This window comes from Herpailurus yagouaroundi, unplaced genomic scaffold (genome assembly GCF_014898765.1).
Source record: "Herpailurus yagouaroundi ecotype Mexico unplaced genomic scaffold, PumYag 67793, whole genome shotgun sequence".
Taxonomy (NCBI): Eukaryota; Metazoa; Chordata; class Mammalia; order Carnivora; family Felidae; genus Herpailurus; species Herpailurus yagouaroundi.
Genome location: NW_024420586.1, coordinates 227,730 through 243,398, shown reverse-complemented (window position 1 = coordinate 243,398; position 15,669 = coordinate 227,730). Strand labels below are relative to the sequence as shown.

Sequence of the window (15,669 nt, the reverse complement as noted above, 5' to 3'; positions counted from 1 at the left end):
TGGCTGAAGTCGGACGCTTAACCGACTGCGCCACCCAGGCGCCCCTATTTTATTATTTTTTTTAATGTTTATTTATTTTGAGAGACGGAGAGAGAGCAAGCGAGCATGAGAGAGTGAACATGAGTGGAAGAGGGGCAGAGAGAGAGGAAGAGAAGAATCCCAGGGAGGTTCTTCACTGTCAGCACAGAGCCCGATGCAGGGGCTTGATCTCATGAACTGAGAGATCATGACCTGAGCTGAAATCAGGAGTCAGACATTTACAGGGCACCTGGGTGGTTCAGTCAGTTAAGCGTGTGACTTCGGTTTGGGTCATGATCTCACAGTTTGTGAGTTTGAGCCCAGTGTCGGGCTCTGTGCTGACAGCTCAGAGCCTGGAGCTTGTTTCGGATTCTGTGTTTCCCTCTCTCTCTGCCTCTCACCTGCTCATGCTCTCTTTCTCTCAAAAATAAATAAACATTAAAAAATTTAAAAAAAGAGATGCTTAACCTACTGAGTCACCCAGGCACCGCAAGGGTTACATAGTATTTATCCCCTTTTATAGATCTAACATTTCGTTAGTGCCAAGACTTAAATGATGTGATGTGATATGGGGTATATGTTTGCATATATATACGTATATATATATACAGATATATATATATACGTATATATATGTATATATATATATATACATATATATGTGTATATATATATGTATATACGTATATATATATATTAAAAGAGTGCCACACTGCTTGAACGAATATATTTGAGGATATAACATACATAATAGTGGACAGGCTCATGTGGATAGTAACGATAAGCAGTTTGGTACAGTTTTTTCTTTATGATCTTAAATCAAGGTTAGTCTCAACTATTCATAATCATTTCACTTGCTACTTGGGCATATGATGAAACCTTGGACAATGAAATATGGAGCTAAGTCTGCTGGAAGGATCTAGGAAAGGCTTTCCTTGTTCTTACAGAAAAAGGACTACAGATAGGGTTCTTTAGATATTGGTCTTTGGCTCTCTGGATGCTGTCTTATAAGAAGAGATGCTTAGAGCTATTGGCATTACAGAAAAGTTAAGTGACAGTCTTACACTGCAGAGCCACAAATTTCACTCTGGAACAACCCCACCTCTGAACATCCTGTAAGTTAAGGTAATAATTTTTCCTCATCATCTAAGCCAAAACTGAGGGAGGTATGATTACAAATCCAACCTATAATCAGTATCAGCATTATAGCTAGACCCTACTTTCTATCTAGTCTTTAGGGTTTTATGTCTCTGTAATAGTATTTCTTCAAAATCAGAAAATATGGTATTAAGAGAACATTTGTTTACTACTTTCTAGAATTTTTTGTGTTCTCTATATATACTTGTTACATAACCAGCCAAGACTAATGCCCTTAAACTTCACAAAAGTGACAAGGTTCTCTGCTATTTTTTCTGACTTTAATGCATATTTTTTATTCACATTGCTTATATATCTTTTCCATCTGTTCTTTTAGGCCTGAACTATAATTTAGGATAATATTGATGATTATGCCCTTCTAAATTCTTTGTGCATAATTTATCTTGACAATCAATAAAATAGTAAAAAGTGCTGTAACACTTTTCTTTATTTTCAACTTGCTCCTTTTTATCCTTTAACACAACTTCATATTCTAGGAATATTTTCGCCTTGCCCACATACTTTGTACCTGAATGTTCTTAAAAAAATAAAATTCATAGCTTTTAGAAACTCTTCAGGAAATTACTCTAGGACTCTTAAAATGATTGAAGAGGATTAATCTATATTCTTCTACACTATATTGGCAGTCATTATCTATCTTCTCTGCCTAGATAATTTAAGATATTAGGCCACTGAGCTGCATACTTTGCACAACTCTTAACTTACCAATGCTATGCAAAGGAGGTTAGATTTAAAAAAAAATAACTTTAAAAACCATTTCTCAGCAAATCTCATTTTGAGAGCATCAGTAAGTATCTTGGCCAGATAACCTGATGGGCAATGTAGCTACAAGGTTTTATCCACCCTCCACCTCCACCCCCACAAACCCCATCCCCCACAGCTGTAGGTTTTGCTATACATTCCTAAGACCAAGCTAATACATGTGTAAATTAAGGGAGAATACTGGTAAATTATCTCTAAGACAATGAAAAAGAGCACATTATAACTTCATTGAGTACATGGAGGCACCAAGAATGTATAGCTTGTAAAGAGTATTCTTACAACTGCCAAGAGGGAAATCAGCAGGATTAAAGGATAAAGCTTTTGAAAACCTCATCTAAACTGCCTAGTATGGCAAAGAAAAGAGATCTATCCCAAGTAGACTTCAAGCTGTATTAACCAAAACAGTATTTTAGTGTTACAGCAGTTGATTTCAGAATGAAGTATATCTTTATATTTTGTCCCACACTTTAATGATTTATACTCCTTGGAAGTTGCACAGGCTGACATAATTTATAATTTAATATAACTGAGGTATTATAAGGCCCACATCTCAGTAAGCTTCAAAACTGCTAATTGGGATAATAGGAAATTACTTGTCTTCTCCCAAATGCCAGTGAAGTAGGTCAGGATAATTAATATGTAAGCTGGCTTTTAAGTCAAAGGAAAACAAGACAGGTCTCATGTGTGTACTTTTAATACCATCCATTTTACACCAAAATGAGTTCTGCCTGTGAAAAATCATAGTTTGATTCAGTTAAATACATGAATTTCAAAATAAGAGAAAAAGTAGTCCAACCATGAGAAGACACAGATTGAAGACTGCTCTAAAGAAGGCTACATTTATACCTCATAAGCAGGGAAATTGAAAAAAAAAACACATCTAGATCACCGATTTAGGTACATTTTGCTTTTTAGATTGCTTTGTAAACTTGTAAGCACTGTATAATATAGATCACATTATATAAAGTTAAGGTAAACATAAATGATAAGACAGGGGTTTGGGTGATGACATAATTCTTCATCCTCAAAGCAGAAGATAGGCTATACTTTCACATTTTCTTCCATTACTCCTTCTGCCCACTTGCCTGATACTTTCTAGCTTTAATTTCTTGGTAAGCTGAGAAAAAACGTGTGTAGCTAGAGACAAAACTTATGTCCTCTGCAGGTCTGTGCTGGATAAGTGCAAATTCACTATAGTAGGTCAAAGCAAATGCTGGCCTCGAGCATGACAGTTAGTAATACATCCCTGCTTGACTCTAACAAGCACAGGTGCCTGCCAACCTGTGGGCAGCATAGTGAATGCTCTGCACTGGAAGGCATGTCGTAAGCCTGAGACTGGTGGGATGGCCACAGCTTCTTTTGTGTATATAATTTTTGCTCTGTTGACATAATACCCAGCAGCTTGATTTGAATAATAAGCCTGGAATACTAGGTCCTAATGGCCAACCCAGGGCAGCCATGAACATGACACCCCTTAACTAGACCTTAAAGATTCTTTTGAAAACATGGATTTTAAACCTGGTGTTTCTCAAGTGAAGTGTTTATCAAATCGTACACTCCTAAATATTAAAAACAGTAATGCAGAAAAACCATCATTAGGAAGGCAGACAGACATTCTATTAAATAGAAAGCATCTTCTAGTAGACAACCATGAAACACATGCTCTGCTGAGAATGGTTTGATGAACATTGACACATCAAGCGAAAGATCTGGGGAAAAATGCCCAGAAAGAAATGGGGCCCTGAAATATAGTGCATGGCCACATTTAGTGAAGCAGATCTGACTGAAATAGCATGAAATGCCCCAAAATATTGAACTGTGAAGATAAAATGTGCAATACTAGATTTATAGACACACTTGCTAAGACTGTTCTGCCTTATCACAGTTATTCCACAAAAAAAGAGACACTGAAAGAGATGGAAAGTACTGAAAAATTGCCCACTTGACACATTTGGGAACCTGAAGGAAAACCTCACCAATTTAGTAGTGCATGTACAAGGTAAAAATAAATTCAATCAAGAAAACAGCAAAGAGACACTAGAAGAACAAACTCGAAAGCCATCTAACTATAGATGCTCTGTGGGCCCAGGTTTTCCTTTCAGGCCCTAGGATGCGCCTTCTCCTTTCCAGGACTCCCTCCTGCGATGGCCAGAGGGAACTGGGAAGTAACTGGCTTAAGCGAAAAAGATATCATCGATGACTTCTACCTGTGGCCATGATGATATGTTTTCTGAACAGAATTCTCTATTTCAGAGGGCTGTGCAAATTTCAACACAATTTATCTTAAAATGGCAGAGTTAAAGTATTTTCCCCAATATGTTTGTAGAATACTGAACAAACTTCACATACTTAGTTACAGCAGTTGTGCAGCACATAGATGACAGTCAAAATGAAGTTTCTAACTCATCTTTAGTTAAATTTTAGAAAACAGTATCCTGATTTTGGTAATCATCATAACACTAAAAAATGTATTATCATGCTTGCCAGAAGTCCTACAGAGACCTCACATGGCTCCTAGATATTTCTTCACCAGTCTCTTCCATAATCTCTGATAAATGTGAATGTCGGGAGGGCTTGGCAGGTAGTAGATGGTAATTACCTTTTCCTGCACCAACAGTATACCTTTTGTAATGCTCCTTATGGAGATTATGACCAACATACACTTCACATGGAAACTGCTTTAACATATGATTTTTATTACCAGCAACTCATATTTTCATGGTATAAGATATAATTCTCCTTAAATAAGGCAATGAAGACCATAAAAGGAATTCTACTGTATTTTCGTGCTAATAATCTCCAAAGTGACTCTCATTTTAAATGAGCCAAGTTTAACATGGGCATGAGGATACTGACCTGCTGGCCCTCTGTGAGCTTTGAACTGTTTTTCCAATTGTGAAGAAGAACTTACAGTAATATATCCCATAATCAAAGTCTCGTATACTTACAAAATGGGTGGATGTCTATAGTCTGCTTATATCCTTTAAAAAGGGAAGTCTAATGCCCTGGTGGGAACAAATCAGAAACTGTGGTTTCATCAACACTAGCTTGGGTCAGCTGCACTAACTGGCCCAAACTTCATTTTGAATAAAGACATGCAAACAGTTTTATACTACTTCTTTAATACTGTACTTTTTTATTGGGGGGGGGGGGGAGGGAATTTTTACATTTAGGACTTACAGCCAAACCTAGATTTTCTTTCTAAGTAAGGTAACTGAGTTCTAGCCTTTCCCTTAAACTAGCCTGGGTTTCTGGACTGGTGTATCACATTAATTATAAACAGATGCTTGGTAAGGCATGTTGGATAAAGAACTTGAGAATTAGTAAACATATTCTTAATGCCAAAAAGTCAGAGGATTACTTAATTGACTTTGTCTCTCTTCAAAGTTGATTCACATAAATTGAGTTTTGTAATTAACATATATACCAAGAAAATAAATAAATGCTTTTGGCAAACTGGTTTCTAGAAACAATTTTGGCCATTTGGAGTTGACAGAAATGCTATTTGAAATTTCTTCTTGGAAAACTCTTTTGAATTTTTCCTTTAAATCTTTTAATAGTGAAAAGGGAAGTTGTATATGTATGTGTGCATATGTGTGTGTTTCTGTGTTCACTTACGTATTCAACCAAGGTTCTGCTAACACCGTGCTTGAAGCATTTAGTTTCTTAACCCAAACTCAGGGGGCAATAACTGTGGACCAAAGGGATGATATATACAAGGGAGAAGAAAGTGGATAAGAGGTAGGAGAAAAAGAAATGACTATCATTAACCTTACAAGGAAAATGGGTAACTGGAGAAAAGCATTTGCTCTAGCTTTGGGTGTCCTGGGATATAGGCTTCATTATCCACCTTTCTCCCCCCCATGTTACTCAATTTCTGAAAGTAAAACAGCAAAGGATACCTAACGTCCTGTGCAGCAAGACTATTATTTTAAGAAAAAAGGGAAACAAAATTCTATTTTCTTAAAATAAGAAGTTTGAAAAGGTTAGGACTCTGTGTACACAGGCTAAGGATCTCCAACATACTTACTTTTGTCTCCTATGTTTTCCCCTGCTGCCTCCCCTTCCTCCTCCTCCTCCTCCTCCTCCTCCTCCTCCTCCTCCTCCTCCTCTTCCTCCACCTCTGTGGGCTGCACGTCATCCTGCGGGTCACAGGCACTAACGGGTGCGTTCAGACAGCAGTGGTTGAACCCGCTATCTCGAGGCAGAGTAAAACTTCGAGGTTTGCCCCCATTTCCATTTAACACTTGCATCCTCTCACTCTCAGCCAAGGGGTACGGCCCATAGTGATCCTGTAGGTGGCACTTCTGAGTTGGAAGGGTGGACTGCCGCCTGTGCTCTGGGGAGATGGCCGCGGAGTCAGAGAAGACAGAATCCTCCAGGGGCAGAGTCTGAAGATAGTGTAATCCTGAGCTTGTCAGGGGCGTCTCGATTAAATCCTGCCAGGAGCGGCGCTGACTGGCTGTCTTGCGAATGGGGGACACAGCACTGCTCCCAGTCACTTCCTGGCGAAACTCTTCATGGGAGGACTGTGACTGAGAGGTCTCTGTGGAAGAGAGCCGGCTGTGTTTTGCTTCCACGTAAGGACTGGCACAACTCATCTGTGGAAAGGAGCCTCTGATCAGTCTCTACAGAAAATAACAGACTACTTCTGTTACCAAGGAACACATTAGATTTCTAACAGTTAACATTTACCAGTCAAGTTAATGACTAGTCAAGTTTACAGACATCTCAAAGTTAGGCCCAGCTGATATTTTAAGAGACTGAGATGTGGAGTGTTGAAATGCACCTATACCAGACTCTCATGAAAAGTCTGACATATTAACATGCAAAGTTGCACAACAGTGAAGCATAAGGAAATTTGAGTGCTTATGTAAGAAATATTCAGCAACTAAGAAAAATCTGAAGTTTAAAAAATCTCTAGGAATTTAAAACCCTGAATAATTGCTGCCAAATTCATATTTTTGGATTTTGTGGAGTTTGGGGGTGAGAGCAAGGAGAGAGGCTTTTGGATGTGAAAAGAAGGTGCCTATAATCGGACAGAACCCCTCCTCTTCTTCATAGGTGAATGAATCCTCCTATGGGCCCCAATGAAAGGTGTTCTTGTGGTCTTTTCAATTTGTGGCACTTTGTAGAGTTAAACATACAGGCAAGGTGAGATTATACTCTGATGGGGATGAGCATCTGCCTTGGGCATGGGCACCTCAGGGTACATAAACACAAAAGAAAAATGGAATATTTCTATTCTTGGAATTTAAAGTTTGGGAGTATATATTACAGTACAAAGTACAACCAAGAAAATGGACTGGCATCAAGTGAATGCTGTAAAAGACTTGCAGGTGCCCCTACTGGGGACAAGGCTTACTCTAGCTCTCGGGGCTAACAGATCAGCTCTGGCTCCTTTCTGGCAGGAGGAGTTGAATTTGTCAAATGTGATCAAGGCAAATGGGGCTCAGGTGGTGGCCAGGACAAGCCTGGCTGAGGTAAAAGCACACGCTGCCCCTCTGGGTAAAGGAGAAGTTAAATGGCATCTTCTGGGGGCAGTTTATCTTCCCACATGTTAATAACAATGTAAATAGCTTCCTTCTTGAAATTCACAAGTTGCTATGATTAAAGAGCTGTTCCCTGAAGCTGCAGTTTCCCTTTCTTCCTCTTTTATAAATATTTAAAAGGAATTATTCAGGCCCTGATGTTTTAGGCAAAGAGGGAAAATATGATATAAACTGTATCTTGTAACTGACTTCATGATTTCATTTCTATAGCTCATTCTTGCATTCTGTTACACTCAGCATTTATTAAAGAAATGTGCATACATATTAGGAACAATTCTTAGCTAAGAGACATTGACATCAAACACTGTTATTAAAAATGTGGCTTCCCTTTTAGTTATTAGTCAAAAGGACCCATTCATTTATTTCAGAAATATTCATTTATTCATTTCAGAAATATTTATTAAGCACTTAATAAATAAGTTCCAGTGCTGTGCTAAGCCATGGGGATGTGTAGATGAATACAGCAGGCCCACAGTCTAGTCTAGTGAGCTGTTTGTAGTCTCAGATATTCTGATTTAATGTCTGGATAGGGTCTGAACATCTGCATTTCTAAAATGTTACAGAAGTGATTCTTATGCACAGCCAAGGTTGAGAAATGGCCTAGAATTTTATCAACTTCTTGTGTAGCGTCTTATTTAAAATCCTCTAGAGTAATATGGAGGTGTAATTAGGTTGAGTGCTGTTGTCACCTAAATTCAGCTTCCATTTCCTATGTGGAAGACTCAGTCCCAAGATAGCCAGAATTAACTCTTATGACGCTGTAACCATGCAATGTATTGTCAAGACTGGGAGACTACTGAGATGCTCTTAGTAGTTCTGATGGGCCACGGGCATAAAGTGGGATAGTCTCAAGCAAACTAGGACAGTTGTTTACCCCATTAAAAGATTATAAACTACAGGCTATACACAGAATCATTTACACAGGTTTAAGAAGTCTGGAGCACCATATAAACACATACATTAAACCAGACCCCATGACTATCTGAAGAGCTATCTGTCAAAATATGTTTAATATAGATATAATATTAATTTTTATGAGTCATTTCTGAAGGATATAGGAATGAACTTTATTAGTGTGGGATACATAAAGCCCATTTATATATCTTTTTCTAAGAAAACTTATTTTTGTTGCTGATATTTCCAGGAAGGCTACTCTGACACAAACAGGATTTTTTAAAATAAAACTGGGCAGATATTATGCCTGGAATCTGTGGTGACTGTTTCTCCTGATTAAATAGTCTTTACATACTAAATTTTTTCCCCTTATTGTTTTTAGACTCCTTATGTTCTTTCCTCTTAGGGAACCTGAGGTCTGACGTGCAATTCACTACATGGGGATATTTTGGGTCAAAGAATCTGATGCTAAATAATGTCCATTCCTGTTGGCAACTTACAGAGGGAGGTCGTGGGTATGTGTCGTAAGGGGGCGGAGGGCTGTCCTGTTTGGGTGTTGATGGAGTATCTGCTTCTTCCTTGTCACTCTCACTCCAGTAATCTGTAAATTCACACACACAGATACAACATTCTATTAAATATTTCTAGCCATATTTTCATTCTATTAAATATTTCTAGCCATATTTTCATTCTATTAAATATTTCTAGCCATATTTTCAAGAACACACACTACCAGCTAACACAAAGACATTTAAATTCCACTCCTATACCCTGCTCCACAGCACCCACTACTCCAGGCCCACAAACTTTTATTTTCAGCTGGGTGTTCAAGAAGAAGGAAGAGTGCAATCACTTAATTCCAATAAAGCATGCAATTATACATAGCTATAATTTTAAGGAGTTAAGAAAAAGACACTGCAGAAGTCAAATCAGGTTTAGGGTGCTTTAGATTCCAGGCCAAGTTATTCTGATGCTTGAATTAGTGAATAATAACACATGATGCCTCTTAAAGGTGTATCATTTTACCCTAAAGATGAACACTCAAAGAAAAGCAATATATATACAACTGTAGATCTCTACAGATATAAACAGCTCCAAAAATAATGTTCTCAATTCTTTTTTCTGGCTCCAATTCACTGGTTATCTAACAATCACTGTTTCCAGAGTCATGCTGACATGACTCTCTATAACACGATACTCCCACCTCTACTTGGAAACACATGGCAAACCTTGATTCTTGCCAAATGCAAAAGGGCAAATTTGCTGATGTGGGCTGCAAGTTCCAAACTTCTAGAACTACTTAAAAGGGTAGAAAATGTAAGCCGCTAGACTTGGCAGAGCTCAGGCAAGAGGGAAAGGAAAAAATTTTGAGACATAAATTAGTTGAGTAAGTAAAATACAGCACAAAGACCAATAATCAGAACCTGTTCCACTAATAACGCAACCACTCTTAACTCTGGGTTAATTCCTTATAAGATTTACGAGGAAAAACCTGTAAGTATTACCCATTTTTATTCTTAAAAAATCTAAATCAAAAGAACCATCATTAGGCTTAACTGATAATCAGATTTAGGTGAAAAAACTATGGCAGATACTTTTACAGGAACCTCTTTCCACCCAGGAATCTTTTACTGTAATATTTATATATATTTTCCTTGTGGTGCTTATGAATAAGTATAGTTAATATTTATTGAGTACTTACTATATGCTGCACATACTTTTATAGGAACCTCTCTCCACCCAGGAATTATATATATTCTTATATATAAAAATTATACAATATTTATATATATTTTCCTTGTGGTGTTTATGAATAAGTATAGCTAATATTTATTGAGTACTTACTATATGCTGAATAGAAAGTAGTAGAGCTGGGATTTGAGCTAAGAAATAGCCTTGCCCTAAACCTTGGAGGGCTATCACTGGGACTCTTTTGAATGACACACTGGGAGAGTTTAATTTGACATATATTCATGATGCTTTGAGCCCTCCTCCTCCTGCTGTTCTGTAACTCTGGCTATCATGAAAAGAAATTCTTTAGCAGTGGAGATTATTACATTCAGGCCTCAAAATACAAAAACTTTGAAAATGCTATTCCTATTTTAATTATTCCCTTTGACTAAAAGGTAAGCAGAAACTACTTAATCTAAATTTGTGTCTGGTATTTATAATGGATCATGCTGGTGACAGCTAGTATACTAAGCTTCCTCTCAAATATGAATTGATATAGTTGCCCAGCGATGTACGCAACAAACAATGGTGGGAAAAGCATGAACTATATACCTGGGCAGATGGAGGTTCAATTCTTGGTTGTACCACTTACCATCTCTGTGCTCTTGTGATGGTTACTAAACCAGAGTCTGTTTTGTCATCTGTAAAAGGGGGCTAATAATAACTGACTTTCAGAGCCGTGTATATGTGTGTGTGGGGGTGGGTACTAAATAAGGTAATACATATTCAAGTGCTTTGCACCTTGAAAGCACTCGATATTAGGACCCCTGATTTTCTTTGGTGGATTTATAGGTAGCATTCTAGGACAGTCTGACCCAGATCACAGAGGAGGTAAATGCCTTGTGTTTATCTTCTTGGACATCAGTTTTTTTTTTTTTTCTCGTAGCAAGTTCCAGCAATGAAAAGTGAATTCTGTAGCTCTTGGATCTGGGTTAGGCAGTTTTGTGGGAGTTTGAAATACTAGAAGGAAGTCATTGCTGGAGGTGAATGCAATAAGCACCACCCCATCCTAACCCTAAGCAGTGGTTTGCCAATATCACTTTGCTCTTACCTTTCCCACTATTTCCTGTGTTGAATTTCTCCTTGACCTCTGTACTGATACCTTGGGGGTCTCAAGGAATTAGAACCTCAAGGGGCCCTTAACAGCATGCTGAGAAGGAGATGGTCACCATTTTATCAAGATCTCTATAGCTATCACTACAAATGACAGATGTGGGAGATTCTCTCTGCTTTCCCACCTCAGCTAAATTAGGGAGAATTCTAGTCCAGTACTTAATGTAATTTTTGGTTTACTAAAAAGCACCATCAATCTATAGCTTATTTGGGTTGCTGAATAAAAGACTGAAATTCCCCTTTGTAAATTAACTTCATTTCTCACAGTAAGTTGTAGGTCTTTGAGAGAGCAGTGACAAAGAAGAACCTACATAGAAAACTCAGTCAGTCTTCTTTTGGGGTTGTGTGGAAAATTACAAGCACATTGTTTGCTCAAGAGGCTGAAATGAGTTTGATTTTCATTCTATGAGCAAATTAATTTATTTTTCTTAGCTTTCCATTTAGCAAAAATAAATGGATACTTTTAATGTCTTGCAGTGATATTCAATATTATATGTAACTAATCATGAATAAATAGTGCCATCAGTAGAACAGGAAGATTTCCACTTTATTCTCATGTTGATACAAAAGGATAATTTGAGAAACTTAACAGAAGACCATGCGGGAGGGGAAGAAAAAAAGAGGTTAGAGAGGGAGGGAGCCAAAACATAAGAGACTCTTAAAAACTGAGAACAAACTGAGGGTTGATGGGGGGTGAGAGGGAGGGGAGGGTGGGTGATGGGTGTTGAGCAGGGCACCTGTTGGGATGAGCAGTGGGTGTTGTATGGAAACCAATTTGACAGTAAATTTCATACTAAAAACAAAAGGATAATTTGAGAAAAATGACTTTTTCATCTAGAACTACCAAAATATACAATATATTTCATTCATTTTTATGTGATTAAAGCTTTAGGAAGACATTGTGTGACTGAAAATAATGTGTCATGAATGTCTGACTTGCACGTGGAAAAATACAGAAAAATTATTAATAGGCCATTAGCCAAATTTTGATCTTCATGTAATTTAGTGTAACCCTGTTTTCTCTAAGTACAACAACAAATAATGAAAGAGAAGCCCACATCCTTTACACTTCTGGAGCTAAAGATACTAATTCATTAAACTTTTATTTAAATCAATGAAAGAGTCACTTTGAAGCTGCAATGGATATTTACATAAAAATAGTGTTTTGGAGTTACTCCTTTGCATGTTTGTGAAATATTCCCAACCCTCAACCACCTATATTTTGTATGAAGCTTAACTTCAGTACTGAGAACAGTACTCGGAAGATGTCAAATAATTCTACAGAAGTGTGGAGTAGACACATGCATACAGTTGTTTTCTATATAGAATACCATGAGACCTAATGCAGAAGGTAGGAAGTCTATTATGTTTCTGACCTATGTTAGAGTGCCTGAGAAATATACACTCTACGTGGAAAACCAAATTATTTCAGATATTCTGGTTGCATTGTGCTAGCAAGGGAGACGTGACTTGTTAACTATTATAAGCTTCTGCCAGTGATGGTCTACTACTGCAGAAGGTACTAAAATATGCACTCACATGCCAGACCAGTGCATCATGAATCCATGCATTGAATACTTATTGGAACCTGTATGTACGGTATAACTTACCAGTTCCTTAATCCATAATGATATATGGCTATATAATACCACGTACAAAGAAAATTAACTAAAATAAAGACCATGCTAAACTTCAAAATAAGAAAGTTAAGCTTGAGAATTCAAGATTCCTTCTTTATGCAAACCGAGTTTTTCAAAGATTCATTTCCTATCAGTATACTGTCTATACTTTTAATTTTTGCATCTTAAAAAAATCAGAAACAAACCTATATGCACCTATAAAATACAGTTTTTTTTATGCCTTTAAAAAATGTGAGAAGGAAGGCTAACAGATTTTTTAGTAGTCTTAACACAATTTTAGGCCTATAAATTAAGTTGAAGTATGAAAAGTTTAAATAAACTTAAGTAAACTTTTAACAATGAACAAATGTGGCTTAATAACTGGCCTGACACCCCATAGTCCTGGCTGGGATTCACCTGTGCACCCTGATTTGATGGAGATTGTTTCCTCATTATTTGTGGAAGTATCCATGCTGCTTCCCCTCCCAGGAATGTTTTGTCACTTTCTATTTTTTAGACATTTATTATTATTTTTGAAACACAGAAAGAGAGTACGAGCAGGGGAGGGGCAGAGAGAGGACACGCAGAATCCAAAGCAGGCTCCAGGCTCTGTTGACAGCAGAGTTCATGGTTTGATGCAGAGCTTGAACCATGAATTGCGAGATCATGACCTGAGATGAAGTCAGATGCTTAACCAACTGAGCCACCCAGGCGCCCCTTTTTGTTACTTCCTATCTACTTCATTCTCATCCTGTGAAAATAGGTTCAAATAATGGAGTCAACATAAAGCCTTTCCCACTCCCTTCCTGGAAGCAATCTCTCCAGCTTAATTTCCACAGAACTTGATTTGTACTTTCTTACATTTCATTTTCTGTATTATATTAAGAGGATCTTTTCTACTAGAATTCAGTGTAATTTCAGGCAGGATGGGCACCTATTTCACCTTAAGTCAATCAGCGTGCTAGTTGAAGGCCTTACACAGAAACACTTCATACTGAATAAAATATCTTCTCTTTCTCTCTACTGCTGACTTTACATCAGCCTCACTGATCAACTTCTCTAGCAAGTTATTTCCTCATTAATTCTGCCTCTTTCCCAGGTTTTTTTTTTTTTAAATTTTGCATCCACTTAGCAAATTTTTAAAAAATCAGTTTCACATTGTGCAACCATTAATACTGATTGACTTTATGTTGTTCTTTAATTTTTTTTCTGCTGCTCTTCAATTTTTCTTAAGCAATTTCAAGTGTGTATCTTTTTTCAAATGTTTACCCATTTATTTTCAGAGAGCATGTGTGCACAAGAGCGCTTGAGTGGGGAGGAGCAGAGAGGGAGAGGGACAATTCCAAGCAGGCTCTGAACTGTCAGCGCAGAGCTGGATGCCAGGTGAGAACCCACGAACACGAGAACATGACTTAAGCCGAAATCAAGAGTTGGAGGCTCAACCGACTGAGGCACCCAGGTGCCCCTCAAGTGTGTATCTTTGATATCCTCAACAAGATGATATATTCCTATTGGCAGGAACCATGTTTTGCTATTTCTTTGAAATCTTCCTGCCCTAAGTCCTCACCCTTCACTGCCTTACTCATCCCCATTCCCTCACCCATGGCTCTAAACCAGGGGTTGGTAAACTGTGGCCTGCAGGCCAAATGAGGCTCTCTGCCTATTTTTATATGGTCTGTAGATCAAGAACAGTTTTTACATTTTTAAATGGTAAAAAAATCAAAGGAAGAATAATTTTTTGAAATGTAAAAAATGATATGAAATTTCATTTCACTGTCCATAAGTAAAGCTTTATTACAGCCCAGTCAGAATCCTCATGTGTGTACAGCTGCTTTCATACTATAACAGCAGAGTTGAGTAGTTTAGACAGAAATCTTATGGGCCTGCAAAGCCTAAAATATTAACTATTTGGCTTTTCACAGAAAGTTTCCCAACCCCTGCCCTAAACATTTGCTGACAGATTGGTTTTGGGATCTGGATATCTACTTTAGATATCTCTAACCTTCAGCTTTTAGATGTTTAGAAAAGTTTTGGCTGAGGTTTTACTTTGAGAGGGAACACAAGGTTTTTAGAATTTCCACATAAACAAATAGTCTATGCCCACTGGAGACACAACTAGAAATAAGTTTGTGTATATATATATATATCAATCTGTAGAATTCTTTTAGCTTTAGGAAGCCTCAAAAGATTTCCAAAAACTGTTGATGCTTCCAAGGGATATACAATAAACACTTTTTGGAAATGTAAAGCAACTTCAGAATGGTGACCACAGCTTTCATTAAAATTTAAATCTGTATAATGACATTGTGTTTTGTATATCTGAGGTCAATACTGAGGCAAGATCCATAAGATCACAGAATTACAGAGTAACAGAACTGAAGAACATAACCAATTGAGATAATTTATGGAAGGAGGAATCATCCATCTGAGCTCTTTGCATAAAAGTCCACTTAAATGTCTATGACACCACTAAACAGAAAAAAAAAAAACCTCACCAACAAGGACCTGGACTCTAGTCGATATTTAGGACCAATTACAGATTTTTAAATTTGTAAGATTTTTGTCCTCCATTGGAAACAGACTGAGAGAGACAGCAACAAACTCCACATCAGCTGCTCCAAAAATTTTAGAATTTATTCCCCATCTGTTTAATTTACTAAACCTCACCTTTAAGATGGTATGGTTTGGATTCAAAGTGCAAAAAAGAAAAATAACTACAGCCTGATATATGCATTTTCACTTAACTGATAGTAGTGAATCACTGTATAGGATAACAGCAGAACAAAACAAAACAAAAACCCCAGAACTGTAAAAAAAAAATT

General features: G+C 37.4%; 1 protein-coding gene across 1 annotated transcript in view; it reads right to left on the bottom strand.

Moving 5' to 3' along the window:
* Positions 1 to 15,669, bottom strand: part of CNKSR2 (connector enhancer of kinase suppressor of Ras 2) — a gene marked incomplete at its 5' end in the record, with an annotated part of 233,171 nt that overhangs the window by 37,701 nt on the left and 179,801 nt on the right. The window contains 2 exons of the mRNA XM_040468808.1: positions 5,969 to 6,539; positions 8,885 to 8,985. Coding sequence (XP_040324742.1) covers positions 5,969 to 6,539; positions 8,885 to 8,985 — 672 coding nt within the window. The remainder of the gene's footprint in view (positions 1 to 5,968; positions 6,540 to 8,884; positions 8,986 to 15,669) is intronic.